The sequence below is a fragment of the Hipposideros armiger genome, unplaced genomic scaffold (genome assembly GCF_001890085.2).
Source record: "Hipposideros armiger isolate ML-2016 unplaced genomic scaffold, ASM189008v1 scaffold_739, whole genome shotgun sequence".
Lineage (NCBI taxonomy): Eukaryota > Metazoa > Chordata > Mammalia > Chiroptera > Hipposideridae > Hipposideros > Hipposideros armiger.
In genome coordinates, this window is record NW_017732089.1 from 150,489 (window position 1) to 166,281 (window position 15,793).

The following is a 15,793-nucleotide window of genomic DNA, read 5'->3' on the forward strand; positions in this document are numbered from 1 at the left end:
GAAGCAACGTCCTCCACAACTAGACTGAAGAACAAAACGACAGCAACTTGTCTGTTCCCCTTCCCCCAATTCCCCAGCACTGTTCCGATCCCCCCAATTCCCCAATAAAAATCTTTTAAAAAAAATTGCTGAGGCAGGAGGGAGAGCACTTCACAGAAGTAGGTCTTTAATAAACGCATCTTGATGCATGCTGATTTCTCACCTTTACCTCTCCTCTCTCTCCCAGTGTGTGGACGGCCAGTCACCCCCATCACCCAGAACCAGGAAGCCCAAGGTCCTTCCAAAGCTAAGTTGGGCAACTTCCCCTGGCAAGCCTTCACCATTATCCATGGCCGTGCAGGAGGGGCTCTGCTAGGTGACAGATGGATTCTTACTGCCGCCCACACCATCTATCCCAAGGACAGCATCTTTCTCGGGAAGCACCCAAGTGTGAATGTGTTCCTAGGCCACACAAACATAGATGAGATAATAAAACTGGGAAACCACCCTGTGCGCCGTGTGGTTGTGCACCCAGACTACCATCAGAAGGAGTCCCACAACTTCAACGGGGACATTGCGCTCCTGGAGCTCCAGCACAGTGTCTCCCTCGGCCCCAGCCTCCTCCCAGTCTGTCTGCCTGACAGTGAGACTCTCTACCGCAGTGGCCTGATGGGCTATGTCAGTGGGTTTGGCATGGAGATGGGCTGGTTAACTACTGAGTTGAAATACTCAAGGTTGCCTGTCGCCCCAAGGGAGGCCTGCGAGGCCTGGCTCCAAGAAAAACAGAGGACTGAAGTGTTTTCTGACAACATGTTCTGTGTTGGGAATAAGACGTGGAAGCAGAGTGTCTGCCAGGGGGACAGTGGTGGCATCTATGTGGTATGGGATGATGATGCCCATCACTGGGTGGCCACGGGCATCGTATCCTGGGGCATCGGGTGTGGCAAAGGGTACGGTTTCTACACCAAAGTGCTCAGCTACATGGACTGGATCAAGCGAGTGATGGATGGGAAAGACTGACCCTGAGGGTGCTGAGCAGTGACACCAGTACCGTGGAGGCCCCAGAGGGGAGAGGGTTGAGAGTGAGGACTGAGCTCCATGAAGAGAGGAGCTGGGCTGGACAGAACCCCTCCTCTGCTCAAAACTGACCCCATCCCTGATGGAAGGGGCATCCCTCTACCTTCTACCTTCCCTTGAGTTTGTGCAATACCCAATGAAGCCTTGTACATCTCAGCAAGTTTCACTTTGAACTTTGTCTCCTGCTGACACAGCTTCTTCTGTCTCTCCTGCGTGACAGCCACCCACTCATCCCCCTGTTCAAGTGGTGTATGGCGGAAGTGGTGTTAATTGCATTTCATTTCTGAAACATTCCAAATCCCCTTTAGTTGATCTTCAAATATGCAAACTATTGGCTTCACTGCCTACCACAACAGCTAGATGTAATCACAGTCATAGCTTGATTTTTGTGTTCCATCTTCTGTATACCAGGCACTTGATATATGTTATTTCATTGACTCCTCACACCAAGTTTGTGAAGGATGCATTATGATCCACATTTTAAATGAGGAAACTGAAGCTCAGGGAACTAAATTGACTTGCCTAAAATCTCACAGCTGACCTGGAACTGCAAAGGCTGTGTGCTTCCCAGTGCACCTTGATACTTCTCAGGTGTCCTCAAGGCCTGCTGTATCACCCACTTCTCCTTCCCGATCACCAATTCCTTACAGAGCCTTGCTCCCTGGGAATTCCTGCTTTGGTGAGGATGAGGACACCTGCTCACACTTTCCTGGGGCCCATCTCCTACAGACAGACACCCCATCTCCTGAGCCCAGTCCTGGGCTGGATGTACCTGCAGATACCCCCAGTGCTGCTGGACACACTGGGCCATGCTCCACCTGAGAAGACCAACTCTTTAACTTTTAGTAAGGACTTGGGGTGATTTACAGTAAAAGGCACAAATAAAATACAGTTGTTCAAATGGAAGTAGAAAATGAATACCATAAGACAGAGAAAAGAGCAGCTTTGCTAGTATTGAAATTCAAGTTAGCTATACGGTTAAAGGTTACATTTATCTTTGAAAAAAATAACAGGATTCAAAGGTATACATACATGTGGTTACTTCTATTTTTTAAACCTCTGCATAGTACAAAAGACTATTAAAAATAGTCTAAAATATTAACCAGAGGTCTTTTTAAGTGGTATAATTCTGGCTGTTTTGTTATCCCCTATTCCTCTCTATTTTCTAAACTTTGTTTGATGAGCATGTATTAATTTTATTTATTTATTTATTTTTATTGAAAAAATGATGTGAGTTCCTCTCTGCCAAGGCAAAAAATACACACACACACACCCTGCCAAAAAAATGTATGAACATTTTAAGAAAGGAAAAAACTATTAAAATTATGCTGATGGTGTAATATATAGATTATGTATTACAGAATTGTACACTTGAAATCTATGTAACTTTACTAACCAATGTCACCTCAATAAGCTTTAATTTAAAAAAAATTATGCTGATGGTAACCACTTTGAGCACCTCTTGTAATTGCAGAAGTCAAGCGTGACTTGTATTCATCTTTGGTTATCAGTATATATTAAGTATTACAATTTTAATACATTTTCTCAAATGTGTATACATTTTTCTGGCACCCTCTGTGTTTATCTCCACAGAGGAAAACCTACCATTATTTTAATGGAAAAAAACTTTTTTTCCAAAGAATCAAATCTCAAGAGGGATGAACAATATCACAGACAATGTCCCCAATACTGGTTTTAAAACAAGTGCCTGAACAATATTTATATGGCTGTTTCTTCTTTCTGTTTTTGGTATAAGACAAAGGTATGAGTAAAGGTTATTTTGAGTGGTTGGGTAGAGTGGAGGTTGGTCTGGGACTGAGCTAATAAGGTCCAGGATTGTCACTTTCCAGTCATGTTGCCTGATACCAGGACAGAACTCAGAATCCATGACAGATGGGAGAGCTTCAGCTAAGACATACCCTCTTGGACCACCTCCTCCTTACCTGTTACCTCTGCAACCCTGTCCCCACCATGAACACACACACACACACACACACACACACACACACACACACTGCTGTCAGGATGCTAATGGACAATTTATAAGATAAGAGTCCCCCTCTTTCTTGTATCCTAGTCTGGTCCTTATCCTTCTCCCCTATCTTTTGACTTTGTTGACCTGACAAGGCCATGGGTCAAGTCATGGGTCATGTCATGGATCAGCCCTGCCATCAGATTCACTTCTCAACTCTGACCTATAAGCCTGCTGGAGAAATCCTCCAGACCTTAGTTGATTTTGCATCTTCTGTGTGCCTGCTCTTTAACTATATTCAGTGATGACTTTGTCACTGCCTAATGGGGAACTGCCCCATCTTCGTGAGTCCTTGCAATCCATTGCTTAGGAAAGTGCTTGGCACATTAAATAGGTCTCCCATTAATGATGAATGAGTGGGTGGGTTGGTTCAGGGATGGAGGAATTAATCTAATAAGGGATACAAGCAGGATACACTACAGAGGCCTAAGAACTCAGAGGCCTGCTCTGCAGCCTTAGCCTCCCTGTGGAATACAGTGCCATAGGGCATTTGAGCAATGGAAAGTTGATGAAGATAGGCTCCCACAAAGAGCAAACCTTTAAAACATGATACTATGGCCTGGTGGACAGCAGACATAAGAACTCTCCTCCCTCCTAGGGCCTAGCTTTCTCTCAAGCCACTCTTGTCCATAACCACACTGTTTGCCTAACCCTAGGCAATCGTGACCCTCAGGTGCTCAAACTCTTTACCAGATGCCGAGGAAAAGAGGATGTCTCTATCCCCTCCCCAGCTGTCCTTGTTTTTCTAAAAGCCAAGTTCATTGGCAGGCCTGAGTTCACTGAGATGAGGAAGAAGGGTCTTAAAACGGACTCTACTGCAGCTTTAGGATCACCCTAAGTGTCATTCATGAGTGAAGTAGGCCAGGACCACAATGCAACCAAATTCCTCTTTCCCTCCTCTTTGCCCTCCTCTTCCCCTGTTACATTATCTTGGACATCGAAACCCTGGCCATTCCTAGATCAGGGCTGCTGGGTGACTAAGGACATAAGGACAGGATGAATCAGGTTAACGTTAAAGGGCAATCAGAAAAGAGAGTCCCCTCAACTGTGATTTCCACTGCCCTTTGGGTGGGAATCCTGTAAACACAGCAACAGTCCCTAGGAAGATCCCTGAAGAAAGGGAGAATTCAGATCAGATTTAGAAAATGAGAAATCTGGGCCCCCAACCAAAGGCTTTCCTGTTCCTAAAAACTGACCCATCTCATTAGCCCTTCCCATGTAAGCCAGCAGGTGGCACCACCATCAGGAAATTCAAAACCAAAACTAAATTAAACTGGAAACAGATTTTTTTTTTTTGGTGGTTTTGTTTATGCAAATAGTTCATTCCCTACAACATTCCTCCGGGAATGGTCCCCCTTCCCCCTCCACAGTCGTTCCCTCCCTCCCTCTGCATGACCACTCTCTCCCTCCATACAGAGTGGATGAAGACGCTATCGGGAGAGTCCAGAATCCGAAAAAGCAGGACTTGAGAAATGTGAGTAAGGCTGATGGGGACCAAGGAGGGAGGGAGACACCAGAGGGGAGAACCCTGGGCACGGGAGGCAACCTGCTCCCAAATTTATTCAGGGTGACAGGAACAGCCTTCCCTTCCTCTTATCCCTTATCTAGTCCAGTGTGTACATGCGTGCACACGCATGCACACACGCAAACACATACTCCCCATCTCTCCTCCTGAGGACTAAAGGAGACCCTAGACGTATGAGGTTACGGACACATCCCCTTCTTCTTCCCAGCTCATAGCAGGGGAGCAGCAAGATGGGGGCGTGGAGAGGGAGCTGTCCTCTGTGCACCACTCCATACTTCAAAGGCGGCTTCTCCCAGAGGCCTTTGCTGAGCCTTTGGAAACCCTTTCAGAGAGCCATGACTGAAAACCCTCACCCTCAATTAACTGGTCCCAAGCCAACCCTATTCCGGGAAGGGGAGGAGGATGGGGAGAAAAGCAGTGTGATGACCTCTGGACTGGACACTGCCCTGGGGAGGAACACCCAATACAGCAGCTACAAAAACGGGCCTCCCCACTCCACCCACCCCCTCTAAAACATCTGTGAGGTCTAGAATGGGCAGAGAGGAAAATGCCCAGCGGTATGACCATCCCATCCCCCACTCCAGCCACTGCCCTCCAGACACCCTTTTTTCTTTTTGGCAGGTTGCTTTTATACATCTTGGTGCCAGCCCTGTTCTGCAGGGTAGGAGGCTCCATCCCCACCCCTCAGGAGCTCTATGGGGAGGTGACTTCCCCTCTGTACCCCAAGCCTTACCCCAACAACTTTGAGACAACCACTGTGATCACAGTCCCCACGGGATACAGGGTGAAGCTCATCTTCTGGCAGTTTGACCTGGAGCCTTCTGAAGGCTGTTTCTATGACTATGTCAAGGTAGGCGGTCAGGTTGGGAGGATAAGGGAAAACTGGGTATCTCTGGAACCTGAGGACTTGTGCTCTAGTCACCCTGGATAGCACTTCCCAACCATGGACACAGCCCCAACCCTGTAAGAGCTGATGGCTGAGTGGCATTCTGGGAGTCAGGCGATACCATGGATGGTGTCCACTGGCTTTAGAGGCCCTCACTGAGCACTGGGGAGAGAAACACAGAAGAGGGTTGGTACAGTCCCCACTCTCAGGAAATTTACTGTCTATAGGAGTCAGAAAAACCTTTCCCAACTGTTTCCTTGCTGGAAGTCTTTGAGAAGCCGTTTCCCCGTTTCCATTGAGGATATCACCATGGTTGCCTGCCCCATCAGGAACACAGGAACATGGATGGGGAAGAGAAATGTGTGTGGTGGTAGCTCAGGCATAGCCTTCAGCAAAGACAATGGGCTCAGTCCCCTCACCTCTGAAAAATCCAAGGGCACTGTCCCAGTCCCATCTTTCTACATCCAATAAAAATGAGATTCTAGATTCAGGATTCAAGTAGAGCCTACACATGTCTAATAAGTACTATTCCTGGGAGGCCTCCTGGAGGTTGTGAGAGAATAACATGAAAATGACACATCTCTAGCCCAGAGGACTTGAGACGTTTGCAGTGTTGGGAGGAAGGGTCTTGGTGGCAAGGATAGCAAGGAATGGGGTGGAGAGGAAAAATGTCTTCTGCTTGGTGATGCTTGCTGAAGCGAAGGCTCACATTCAGCTGTGTATATCAGGAGGCATGGCTGGATTTGAATAGTTTGAGTAAGGTGAGGTGGAATAACAAGATAGAAATTAAAGCAGACCAGCCCAGGCTCTAGGAATGAAGGAATGATAAAGGCTGGGTAGAGACTACCAGGATTCCAGTGGAGGAAAGGCATGGGAGGGTGTGGGAATGAAGAAAGGTCTGAAACATGCTGGGGGAACATAAATAAGGAAGGGGCGATGTAGCAGGCACAAGAGAACGTGCAAAGAGATAGCCAATGAGAGACTCAGGTGGGCAGATGAAAGTCACCCGGAGAAGTTTGCAACAGCCAGAGCCCAGCAGGTAGAGTCCAGGTGGAGGCCATTCCAGCAATGGGACATGATTCACTCTTGGGACAAGAGAAAGAGGACTATCACTGACCTTCCATATGGGATGTGTCTCAACAGTCCTTCTTCCTATCCCTTCTCTTTCTTCCACCAGATCTCTGCTGATAAGAAAACCCTGGGGAGGTTCTGTGGACAACTGGGTTCTCCACTGGGCAACCCCCCAGGAAGGAAGGAATTTATGTCCCAAGGGAACAAGATGCTTCTGACCTTCCACACGGACTTCTCCAATGAGGAGAATGGCACCATCATGTTCTACAAGGGCTTCCTGGCCTACTACCAAGCTGTGGGTGAGTGGTCTGGGGGTGCTCTTTTTACGGGCCTCAGTCATATTGACTGGGGACCAGAAAAAGAATCTTGAATCCAAAGAGGCAGGAAGCCTGGCCTTCCTTGTTGTTTTTCCTTCAAGAGAGCTTTTTCCAGAAGAGACCTGTCAACCCGGGCCCTGTCCCCATTGAGCAGTACCCAGAAAGCATTAGAGAGGCCTGCAGGTCAGGTGGCCAAGAGCTGACTTGGTCTTTAGGCCTCTGATGAGTGACCTCTCTGAGACCAACGCCACTGCAGAAGTCCCCTGGCAAGAATTTAATCTTTCCTTCCGGAATCTCTTCCAGACCTCGATGAATGTGCTTCCCAGCGTAACTCAGTTGAGGAGAATACCCAACCCCAGTGCCAGCACCTGTGCCACAACTATGTTGGTGGCTACTTCTGTTCCTGCCGTCCAGGCTATGAGCTTCAGAAGGATGGGCATTCCTGCCAGGGTGAGGTCGGGTGGTGTGGGATGGAGGTAGAGGCCAAGCAAGGGCTTGCTGGTCCAGCCAGAGAGTCTGCTGGTGACCCGCTCCCTGCTCTGCTCTCACAGTCGAGTGCAGCAGTGAGCTGTACACAGAGCCATCGGGCTACCTGTCCAGCCTGGAGTATCCCCAGCCCTACCCCCCTGACCTGCGCTGCAACTACAGCATCAGGGTGGAACAGGGCTATACTATCCACCTCAAGTTTCTGGAGCCTTTCGAAATCGATGACCACCAGCAAGTACACTGCCCTTATGACCAGCTACAGGTACGGTCATCTCACCCCCAGAGAGACCCTTCCCTCTTCTTCCCATCCCCACTTGGCTCTTCTCATCCCTACTGCCTGCTGGGTTGTCTGGCCAATTGGGACAAGCATGACCAACACCACACATGGGCTGTGCAAGCTCCCACACAACTGGAAGTGGGTCCTGTGGATCCCTTTTCCCTTCCAGCTGAAAACATACACAAAGCAGGATTCCCACCACCACCACCACCACCCCAGCCCTGTGGGAAAATATATGCATTGGAGAGATGACCCTCACTCCTCTCCCACCAGATCTATGCCAGTGGGAGGAACATCGGTGAGTTCTGTGGGAAGCAAAGGCCTGCTGACCTTGATACCAGCAGCAATGCCGTGGATCTGCTGTTCTTCACAGACGAGTCAGGGGACAGCCGGGGCTGGAAGCTACGCTACACCACTGAAAGTAAGGTTACCTGGGGCCCCCTCACTGGCCAGCAATGGGGCAGGATCAGGTGGGGAGGAAGAAAGCAAGTGGCTCTGAAACAAATGTACCCTCTGGTCTCCCCCACAGTCATCAAGTGCCCCCAGCCCAAGACCCTAGACGAGTTCACCATCATCCAGGACCTGCAGCCTCAGTACCAGTTCCGTGACTACTTCATTGTCACCTGCAAACAAGGCTACCAGCTCGTGGAGGTAAGAGCCCAGGGCTGAGGGAGAGAGCTGGCCCAGCATTTCAGGAATAATTCAGATGGAAAGGCTGACAGCAGATTTAGGCTTAGCCCCAGGTGGAATCACAGATGTTGGAGTTGAAAGGGTCTCCTGGTCTACCAACTCTCAACTGCACATTGAAAACTCTTCGAGTCTAAAAAATACTGATATCTGGGTCCCCTGCTGGAGACTGATTCCACTGGTCTGGAGTGCAACCTGGGCATCAGGATTATTTAAAGCTACCCAGGTGATTTTAGTATACAGCCAAGTTCAAGAACTACTGACACAATCTAATAACTCATTGTAGAATTAAGAACTGAAAAGGCAGGGGCAGAAGTGGAATACCAGGAGTGACTCACTTGACATCACAGTGATTTTATACAGCAGGGACCTGGACCAAATCTCTTGCATCTTATTCCAGGGCTCTTTTATGTCCATTGGTGGTCTTACCCTTGGCCAAACATCCTGTCCTTTGCAGACTCAGGAAAGAATGTGGTTTTATTCATTGACCCATATCACAAAGGCTGGTAAACTAAAATGCTATTTTGAAAAACACACAATTGGAATTGGCCCTGGCCAGGGACACAGGACTGGACAGCTTATCTTTGTTCAATAGATCCACTTGGAAGACCTAATCAGAATTAGAGAAGAGACCTTTGCTATGTCCTTAAGTAGTAGTTAATTCATTCAACAAACATTTTAAGTGTTTACTGTCAGGCAGTAATTTAGATGCAGGAGATATAGTAAAAAAAAAACCACACATGTTCACACAGCCTTCATGGAGTTTACATTTGATGGTTGAAGACTGGGTGTCCTGGTTTCAGAAGACTGGAGACTCACATACTCTTTGCTTGTGTTACAACACCCCCTTTCCTGTGCCACCCCAACTCTTACCTTGGCATTTGTCATTAACGTCACAGAATTTAAAGCAAGTCACACAGTTTATCTCACATCATTTATATTTTGCTCATACATCCTAATTCTCACACTCACTCTTTTGCAATTTTTTCCAGGGCTAACTCTTTGGGATGACTTTTGATCTTAATAAAACTCATTCATGTTGTCCAATGACTTTTCATTTCAGAGGATGCAATTTTCTTGCCTTGTTCCCACTATCTTTTCAGTTGCAGCAGCGCTTCACACATCACTTTCTCAAGCATCCTGGAGAGTGGCTGGGCTGCACCAGTATTTTAGGAAAGGCCCTTGCCCTTAAGAAAACTGCTAATTGGAGATGAAGTGATGCAGGCAGAGACTGGCAGGGCTCTCCACAGGGAAAGCAACATGGCTCTACTTCAGGGAAGAGACTTCTGTTTCAATGTAGAGAAAACACATGACCAGACTTGTTATTTTTTAAATTTAAAATTGTGGGGTTCAACTGGACCTCAGTGGAAATAGACAAGAGTCTACGTAGAGAGAGTATTATTGGGTCTGACAGTTAGCCCTTTCTCTGACTTCTTGCTGTGTGACTCAGTGCTTCCATGTGTAACTCTAGTCTGAGAAGACTGTCTAGGGAGAAGGATGAAAGAGTCATATCCACAGGGGTGCTGAGGTCTGAGAGCTTGAGAGCTGTCTTTGCACTCCCTATGGTGCGGCAAAGGGCACGAAGGGAGCTGCAGTGCTTCCTTGTACTAATGGCAACTTTATCTCTGCTCAAACAGGGGAACCAGGTACTGCTGTCCTTCACAGCTGTCTGCCAGGATGATGGCACATGGCATCGTGCCATGCCCAGGTGCAAGAGTAAGTCACAACTCAGGATGTGTCTGCCCCTGGGGACGCCCCACCCCCGTCTTGGGGACCTAGGCTGAGAAGGGAAGAGTGGTCTGTATTAACCCCTCTCTAAAAGATCCTCACCTTGACTTGTCTTCTGAAACCTATGGCCCATCTCAGGAACCAGGCAGCCCTCATCTCAGCTGGATTGGTGGTCTCTACCTAGAACTGAATTTCACTCTATCCAGTTCCCATCCATTGAAAGTGCCCCTCACTGACTATATTTCCCTGAGGTTCTCAGCCTGTTCTGTGGGCAGAGAGCTCATATTCCTCCCACTGAAGTTCCAGTACAATCATTATCAGCTCTCATATGGCCCTCTGTTCTCTCCCAGTCAAGGACTGCGGGCAGCCTCGAAGCCTGCCTAATGGGGCCTTCAATTATATCACCCCAAGGGGGGTGAACACCTACCAGTCCCGTATCCAGTACTACTGCCGGGAACCGTATTACAAGATGAAGACCAGAGATGGTAACAGCGAATCCGAGCGAGGTAGGGACCCATGCAAATGGCAGTTTTCTCCCTTCTATCTGCTGGAGACATCTGAGATTTCTTCCAATAGAATCCCTAAGGAATATATATCAAGGTATCTGCCCAAGACACTGGCTTCAGGGGCCTAAAGTACAGTGCCTAGAGGCATCTAGTAAGGTTGAAGAAGGAGGCACCTGAGTGATACAAAGAAAGACTTGAATCTCATAAACAGCTGGCTCCCTTTTACCACCACCACCACCACCACCATCGCCACCACCACCATCACCATTGCCACCACCACCACCATCATCACCCTCACCACCATCACCATTATCACAACCATCACTACCACCACCCCCACTTCCAACATCACCACCACCACCACAACAATCACCATCACCACCACAATCACCATCACCACTATACCACCACTACTACCATCACTACCATCACTACCATCACCACCACTACCAATAACAAAAAGTCATCATCGCTACCAACAACACCAACATCAGCACAATCACCACCATTACTACCATCACCAACACCACCACAACCATCGTCACCACTATAGCTATATCAGTGGGACTTCCCCCTGCGTTCTCCCCACATACCCCCTTCAGGTTGCTATGTTGTGGTTTTTTGCATTTAGTTTTACTAAATGACTCTCAAATACACCTATGGGTATCTTTAAGACACTTTCTAAATGAAAGAAATCACATGCTTTCTAGGTTTGAAACATGCAAGAAAGGAAAAATATCTTATTATAGGTTATATATGGTATTATTTAAGAGCTGGATTTGAAGTCAGGCATACCTCATGTTGCATCTTAGTTCTAGAACTTAGAAGTTATATGACCTTGTGTAAATTATTTAAGCTTAGTTTCCTTGCCTATGAAATTAGGGTAATAATGCATACCTGCAAGTGTCACTGTGGCACTTAAATGAAATAATGCAGATAAAGTGCTTAGCAACAAGCATGGTACATTGTCAGCAATCAGAAAATGCAGTTACCATTTTTAGCTATAATCCCACTACCAAGATACAGTCATGGATAAGACTGTAATGTTTGTGTCTGTTTTCACAAATAGGGATCACATCAAACATATAGTTAAGTATTCTGATATTTTCACATAACATTAAAACAACAATATATGAATGGAGCCTCTTAACACCTTTGATATTCCATCCTGATATATTTGAACCTTTCCCTTGATCCTTGTCCATGCTCCCCAGTCCTGTCCAACATAGTCAGGGCTCATTGGCCTCTGCGACCTGGTTTTCCTGCCATCCACCTCTCAATCTGATCATAGCCCCCTCTCCCTCAGGGATGTATACATGCACAGCCCAAGGCATTTGGAAGAATGAACAGGAAGGAGAGAAGATTCCTCGGTGTTTGCCAGGTGAGTGGAAACCCCCTAAGCCCATCCTCAGTGATTTTCCACTTTGCAGGGCCTCATAAAAAGCATTCACAGAGAATGGAGACAAAGCGAGTGGAGAGACACTCCAGCCTGAAGTTGAAAATAGACCTGAGGAGTCAGGGAAAAAGAGGGGAGATGCTCCAGGAAAAAGGGAGACAGAGACCCACAGAACTGGATGCAGTCCTGGCATTCCAGGATTGTCACTAAGCAGATGAGAAATCAGGGAATAAAAACAGCAAGAAAAACCCCAGGAAGAAATAAACAAGAAAAAGGAGAAGAAGGGGACAATAGGTCAGAGATGGGGCTTTTGGAATGGGAGGAGAAAGAGCCAGTAAGCGCTGATGAAAGGGAAACTGACCACAGGAGGGAAAAGGGGGTGACTGGAGCTGACTTGTCCTTGCTTTCACCGCCTCTCTTCTCCAGTGTGTGGGAAACCAGTCCACCCTGTGGAAGAGAATCAGCGCATCATTGGAGGGCTAAAAGCAAAGATGGGCAACTTCCCCTGGCAGGCGTTCACCAACATCCATGGGCGAGGAGGTGGAGCTCTGCTGGGCGACCGCTGGATCCTCACTGCTGCCCACACCCTCTACCCCAAGGAACACAACACACAAACCAATGCCTCCGTGGATGTGTTCCTGGGCCACATAAACATAGAAGAGATCACAAAACTGGCAAACCACCCTGTCCGCAGGGTCAGCATCCACCCAGACTACCGCCAGGATGAGTCCCACAATTTTGAGGGGGATATCGCCCTCCTAGAACTGGAAAATAGTGTCACCCTGGGCCCCAACCTCCTCCCCATCTGCCTCCCTGACAACGAGACCTTCTATGACAACGGTCTCATGGGCTATGTCAGTGGTTTTGGGATAATGGAGGAGAGGATTGCAAACAACCTCAGGTTTGTCCGCCTGCCGGTAGCTGAGCGAAAGACATGCGAGAGCTGGCTCCGGGGTAAACAAAGGAAAGACGTGTTTTCTCAAAACATGTTCTGTGCTGGGGACCCGACTCTAAAGCAGGATGCGTGTCAAGGGGATAGTGGAGGGGTCTTTGCAGTGAGAGATACCAACAATGACCGCTGGGTGGCCACTGGCATTGTATCCTGGGGCATCGGGTGTAGCAGGGGGTACGGCTTCTACACCAAATTACTCAACTACGTGGACTGGATCAAGAAAGAGATGGAGGAGGAGGGCTGAGCCCAGAATTCACTTGGTCAGAATCCAGAGAGCAGTGTATATATAAAAAAATTATCTGACATTGTTTATAACCACTAAGAATCCACATTAAAATCACTGATGCAGAAAGACACTGTGTGAAATAAATTCTCTTTTCTATAATCCCATGCACATTCTTCACTTGAAACAACCCAAAGGTCACCTTTCTTTCCTCTAAAGGTTGCAGAAGATGTATTCTACAATCTCTAGTTATCACTGTCCTATTTTTTTTTAAGATTTTATTGGGGAATTGGGGTAGGGGAACAGAGAAGTTGCTGTCCTTTTGTTCTTCAGTCTAGTTGTGGAGGACGTTGCTTCACTGGCCCATGTTGGTATTGTAATCATTGTGCTCTTCCTGGGTGAGGCAATCAGTCGCCCGCCATTGGACGGCCACTCACGCCGGCTGCCAGCCACTCACAGTAGCAGGGCAGCCCACTGCAGCAGAGGCTGCAGCCTATGCCTTCGCAGGCAACTCACAGCAGCCCAGCTCCAGGTTGAGACGTTGTTCACCACCTCAGCTGTAGAGGGTGCAGAGTCACTGGCCTACATGTGGGATCCGAACCGGGGCCCTGCTGCCCAGAGCTGGCATCCCAAGCCAACTTCCAACCAACGCACCACTCAGCTGGCCCTGGGTAATTAAATAAAACTCTTTCCAAATAAAATTTTATGAGAAATTCCAATGTGTAAAATAAGTTAAAAGCAGTATTTGATCAGTATAAAAATATTTAGTAAGGCCATATTTAAAACATTTACTTAAGAGGGCAATGAGCACTATTAAGTTTATGCACAAAAACGCACATTTACAATTAGGGTTGTAGATTATTTATTTCTGTATTTTCTTTTGATTATACAATATGAAGAAAATCCTGATTTTCCCATATACATAGTTGCAAATATAACAGCTTTTTTAATAGCTCCAATTTCAAAATATTCCTTAAAAGAGGAGTAAATTTTTGTTTCCAAAGTGAATCATTAACAATATTTCTAAGTAACCTATATTCCTTAAGATACATGTAAAGGTCAGAGAAGGACCAAAAGCTTGGAATAAGCATAGTAAGTATTTATAATAGAACATTATCATGATGGTATTGCACAACTGATTCTTCTCAACTTGTTTGAATAACTTTACATAAGCCAACACACACAGGCCTGAATTTAAGACCAGTGCAGCATTAAAACCTTACCAAGTAAAGACGAGTTTTTAAATTCAAATGCAGGCCCACAACCCCTAATCTGATCCTCAGGGCCAAGTGCCTTTCAACACTCAAGATTTTACAGATTTCAGAAATGTAATATATTACCAGGTAATGTCCCCAGCAGGGTCTAGGGCGGCATCCTGTAATAAAACAAATAAATAATTCTTCTGAAAAACATTTCAATATGTGAGATAAATACTCCAAATTGCAACCCATCAGCTCAGGTCAGATTTTGTCACTAAATAAATTTTGGTGCCAAACTTATTAAAACACTTTCAGTTTTTAAGAGCACTTGAGATGTCAGGATTATGGATTGCAGGAGTCTGGACTTGTCCAGGTGTTATAGAAATGACAGGAAAACTTTTCATATAGTCAACACAAAAGCATACACAAATGGTGAGCAGTACATTTGAGGAGCATATGTTGACTGTAGTTTTCTTAGTATAATAATGAGAAATGTTTTCAGAAGTGAAGCACCTCCAGGATTCTAATGGAGGTGAGAATGGAGTGGGTGAAGGAGATGGAGGTGGTGAAAACGAAAGCTAAAACTAAAAAATTTAATTATATTATGTCTAAGGCTCCTGGCAAAATTAAGATTCTAAGAACTTTGTCCTTATTGTGATTACCAAGGTGACCCAGGACAGTCCAATGACCGTTCTGACGTGCTTGGTTTCCATTCCCCTCCTCCATAGTTATGTGTATTTTATCCTTCAAATGCACTGGAGTAGAAAAATAAGTACAAAACCAATGCCATATGAATAGACAATTGACAGAAAAGAAAATACAAATTGCTTTTGGGCTTCAAGGCTTAACTTAACTCATAAGGAAAATATTTAAATTAAGATACGACTTCTACCTATAAGATTGGCAAACATAATATACTATGCTGATGAAGACACAGAGAAAATTGTCACTCATGTGTTACTTTTTTGGAATGTAAATTGGTACAAACTCAAAAGAGAGCAATTTGGCAACATATAATCAAAATTACAAATGCATATGCCTTTGACGCAGCAACTTCACATCTAGGAATTTTCCCCACAGATATCCTCACATATGAGATAAATAACATGTGTATAAGAATAGTCACTGCAGCATTGTCTACAATAGAAAAGTATTCAAATCCTGAATTCTGCAAGGTCTGGTCATAAAGTTACAAGTAAATTATGAAACATCCAAATAATGGTATACAATGTAGCCAGTCAACTTCCAATATAAATAAATGAAAAAAGTAAGAAACAGAACAGTGTATATAAAATATTGTCACTTGAATAAAAAATAAGAGTGGACACACGAGGTCTGACAATTAAGTTCACAAACTCACTGTAGAAAAAGTGCTACATACTTCATTGCTGAATATCACTACAGTCACCTTTGAAGTACTCCCCTTGGGAAGCTATGCACCAATGCCAGAGC

The 15,793-nt window shown here is 46.1% G+C and overlaps 2 protein-coding genes across 5 annotated transcripts in view; both read left to right on the forward strand.

Annotated features, from left to right (window-relative positions):
• Nucleotides 1–2,384, forward strand: part of C1RL (complement C1r subcomponent like) — a 12,419-nt gene extending 10,035 nt beyond the window's left edge. For 2 of the 3 annotated variants that reach the window (XM_019627653.1, XM_019627652.1), the window contains one exon: nt 227–2,384. In XM_019627653.1, the coding sequence (XP_019483198.1) occupies nt 227–999 (773 nt within the window). In that variant the 3' untranslated portion in view covers nt 1,000–2,384. The remainder of the gene's footprint in view (nt 1–226) is intronic. The other variant, XM_019627654.1, reaches the window with a different exon arrangement.
• A 2,001-nt stretch (nt 2,385–4,385) lies between these two features.
• On the forward strand, nt 4,386–13,273 carry C1R (complement C1r). 2 transcript variants are annotated; one of them, XM_019627650.1, is made up of 11 exons: nt 4,386–4,562; nt 5,235–5,463; nt 6,677–6,869; nt 7,191–7,337; nt 7,439–7,635; nt 7,924–8,071; nt 8,180–8,301; nt 9,975–10,053; nt 10,416–10,571; nt 11,878–11,952; nt 12,394–13,273. In XM_019627650.1, coding segments are annotated over exons 1-11 (2,118 nt in total). In that variant the 5' UTR covers nt 4,386–4,560; the 3' UTR covers nt 13,164–13,273. The 2 variants fall into 2 exon arrangements, with proteins under 2 accessions (XP_019483195.1, XP_019483194.1); XM_019627649.1 differs by lacking the exon at nt 4,386–4,562 and having other exon boundaries at nt 5,114–5,463.
• Nucleotides 13,274–15,793: the final 2,520 nt, after the last annotated feature.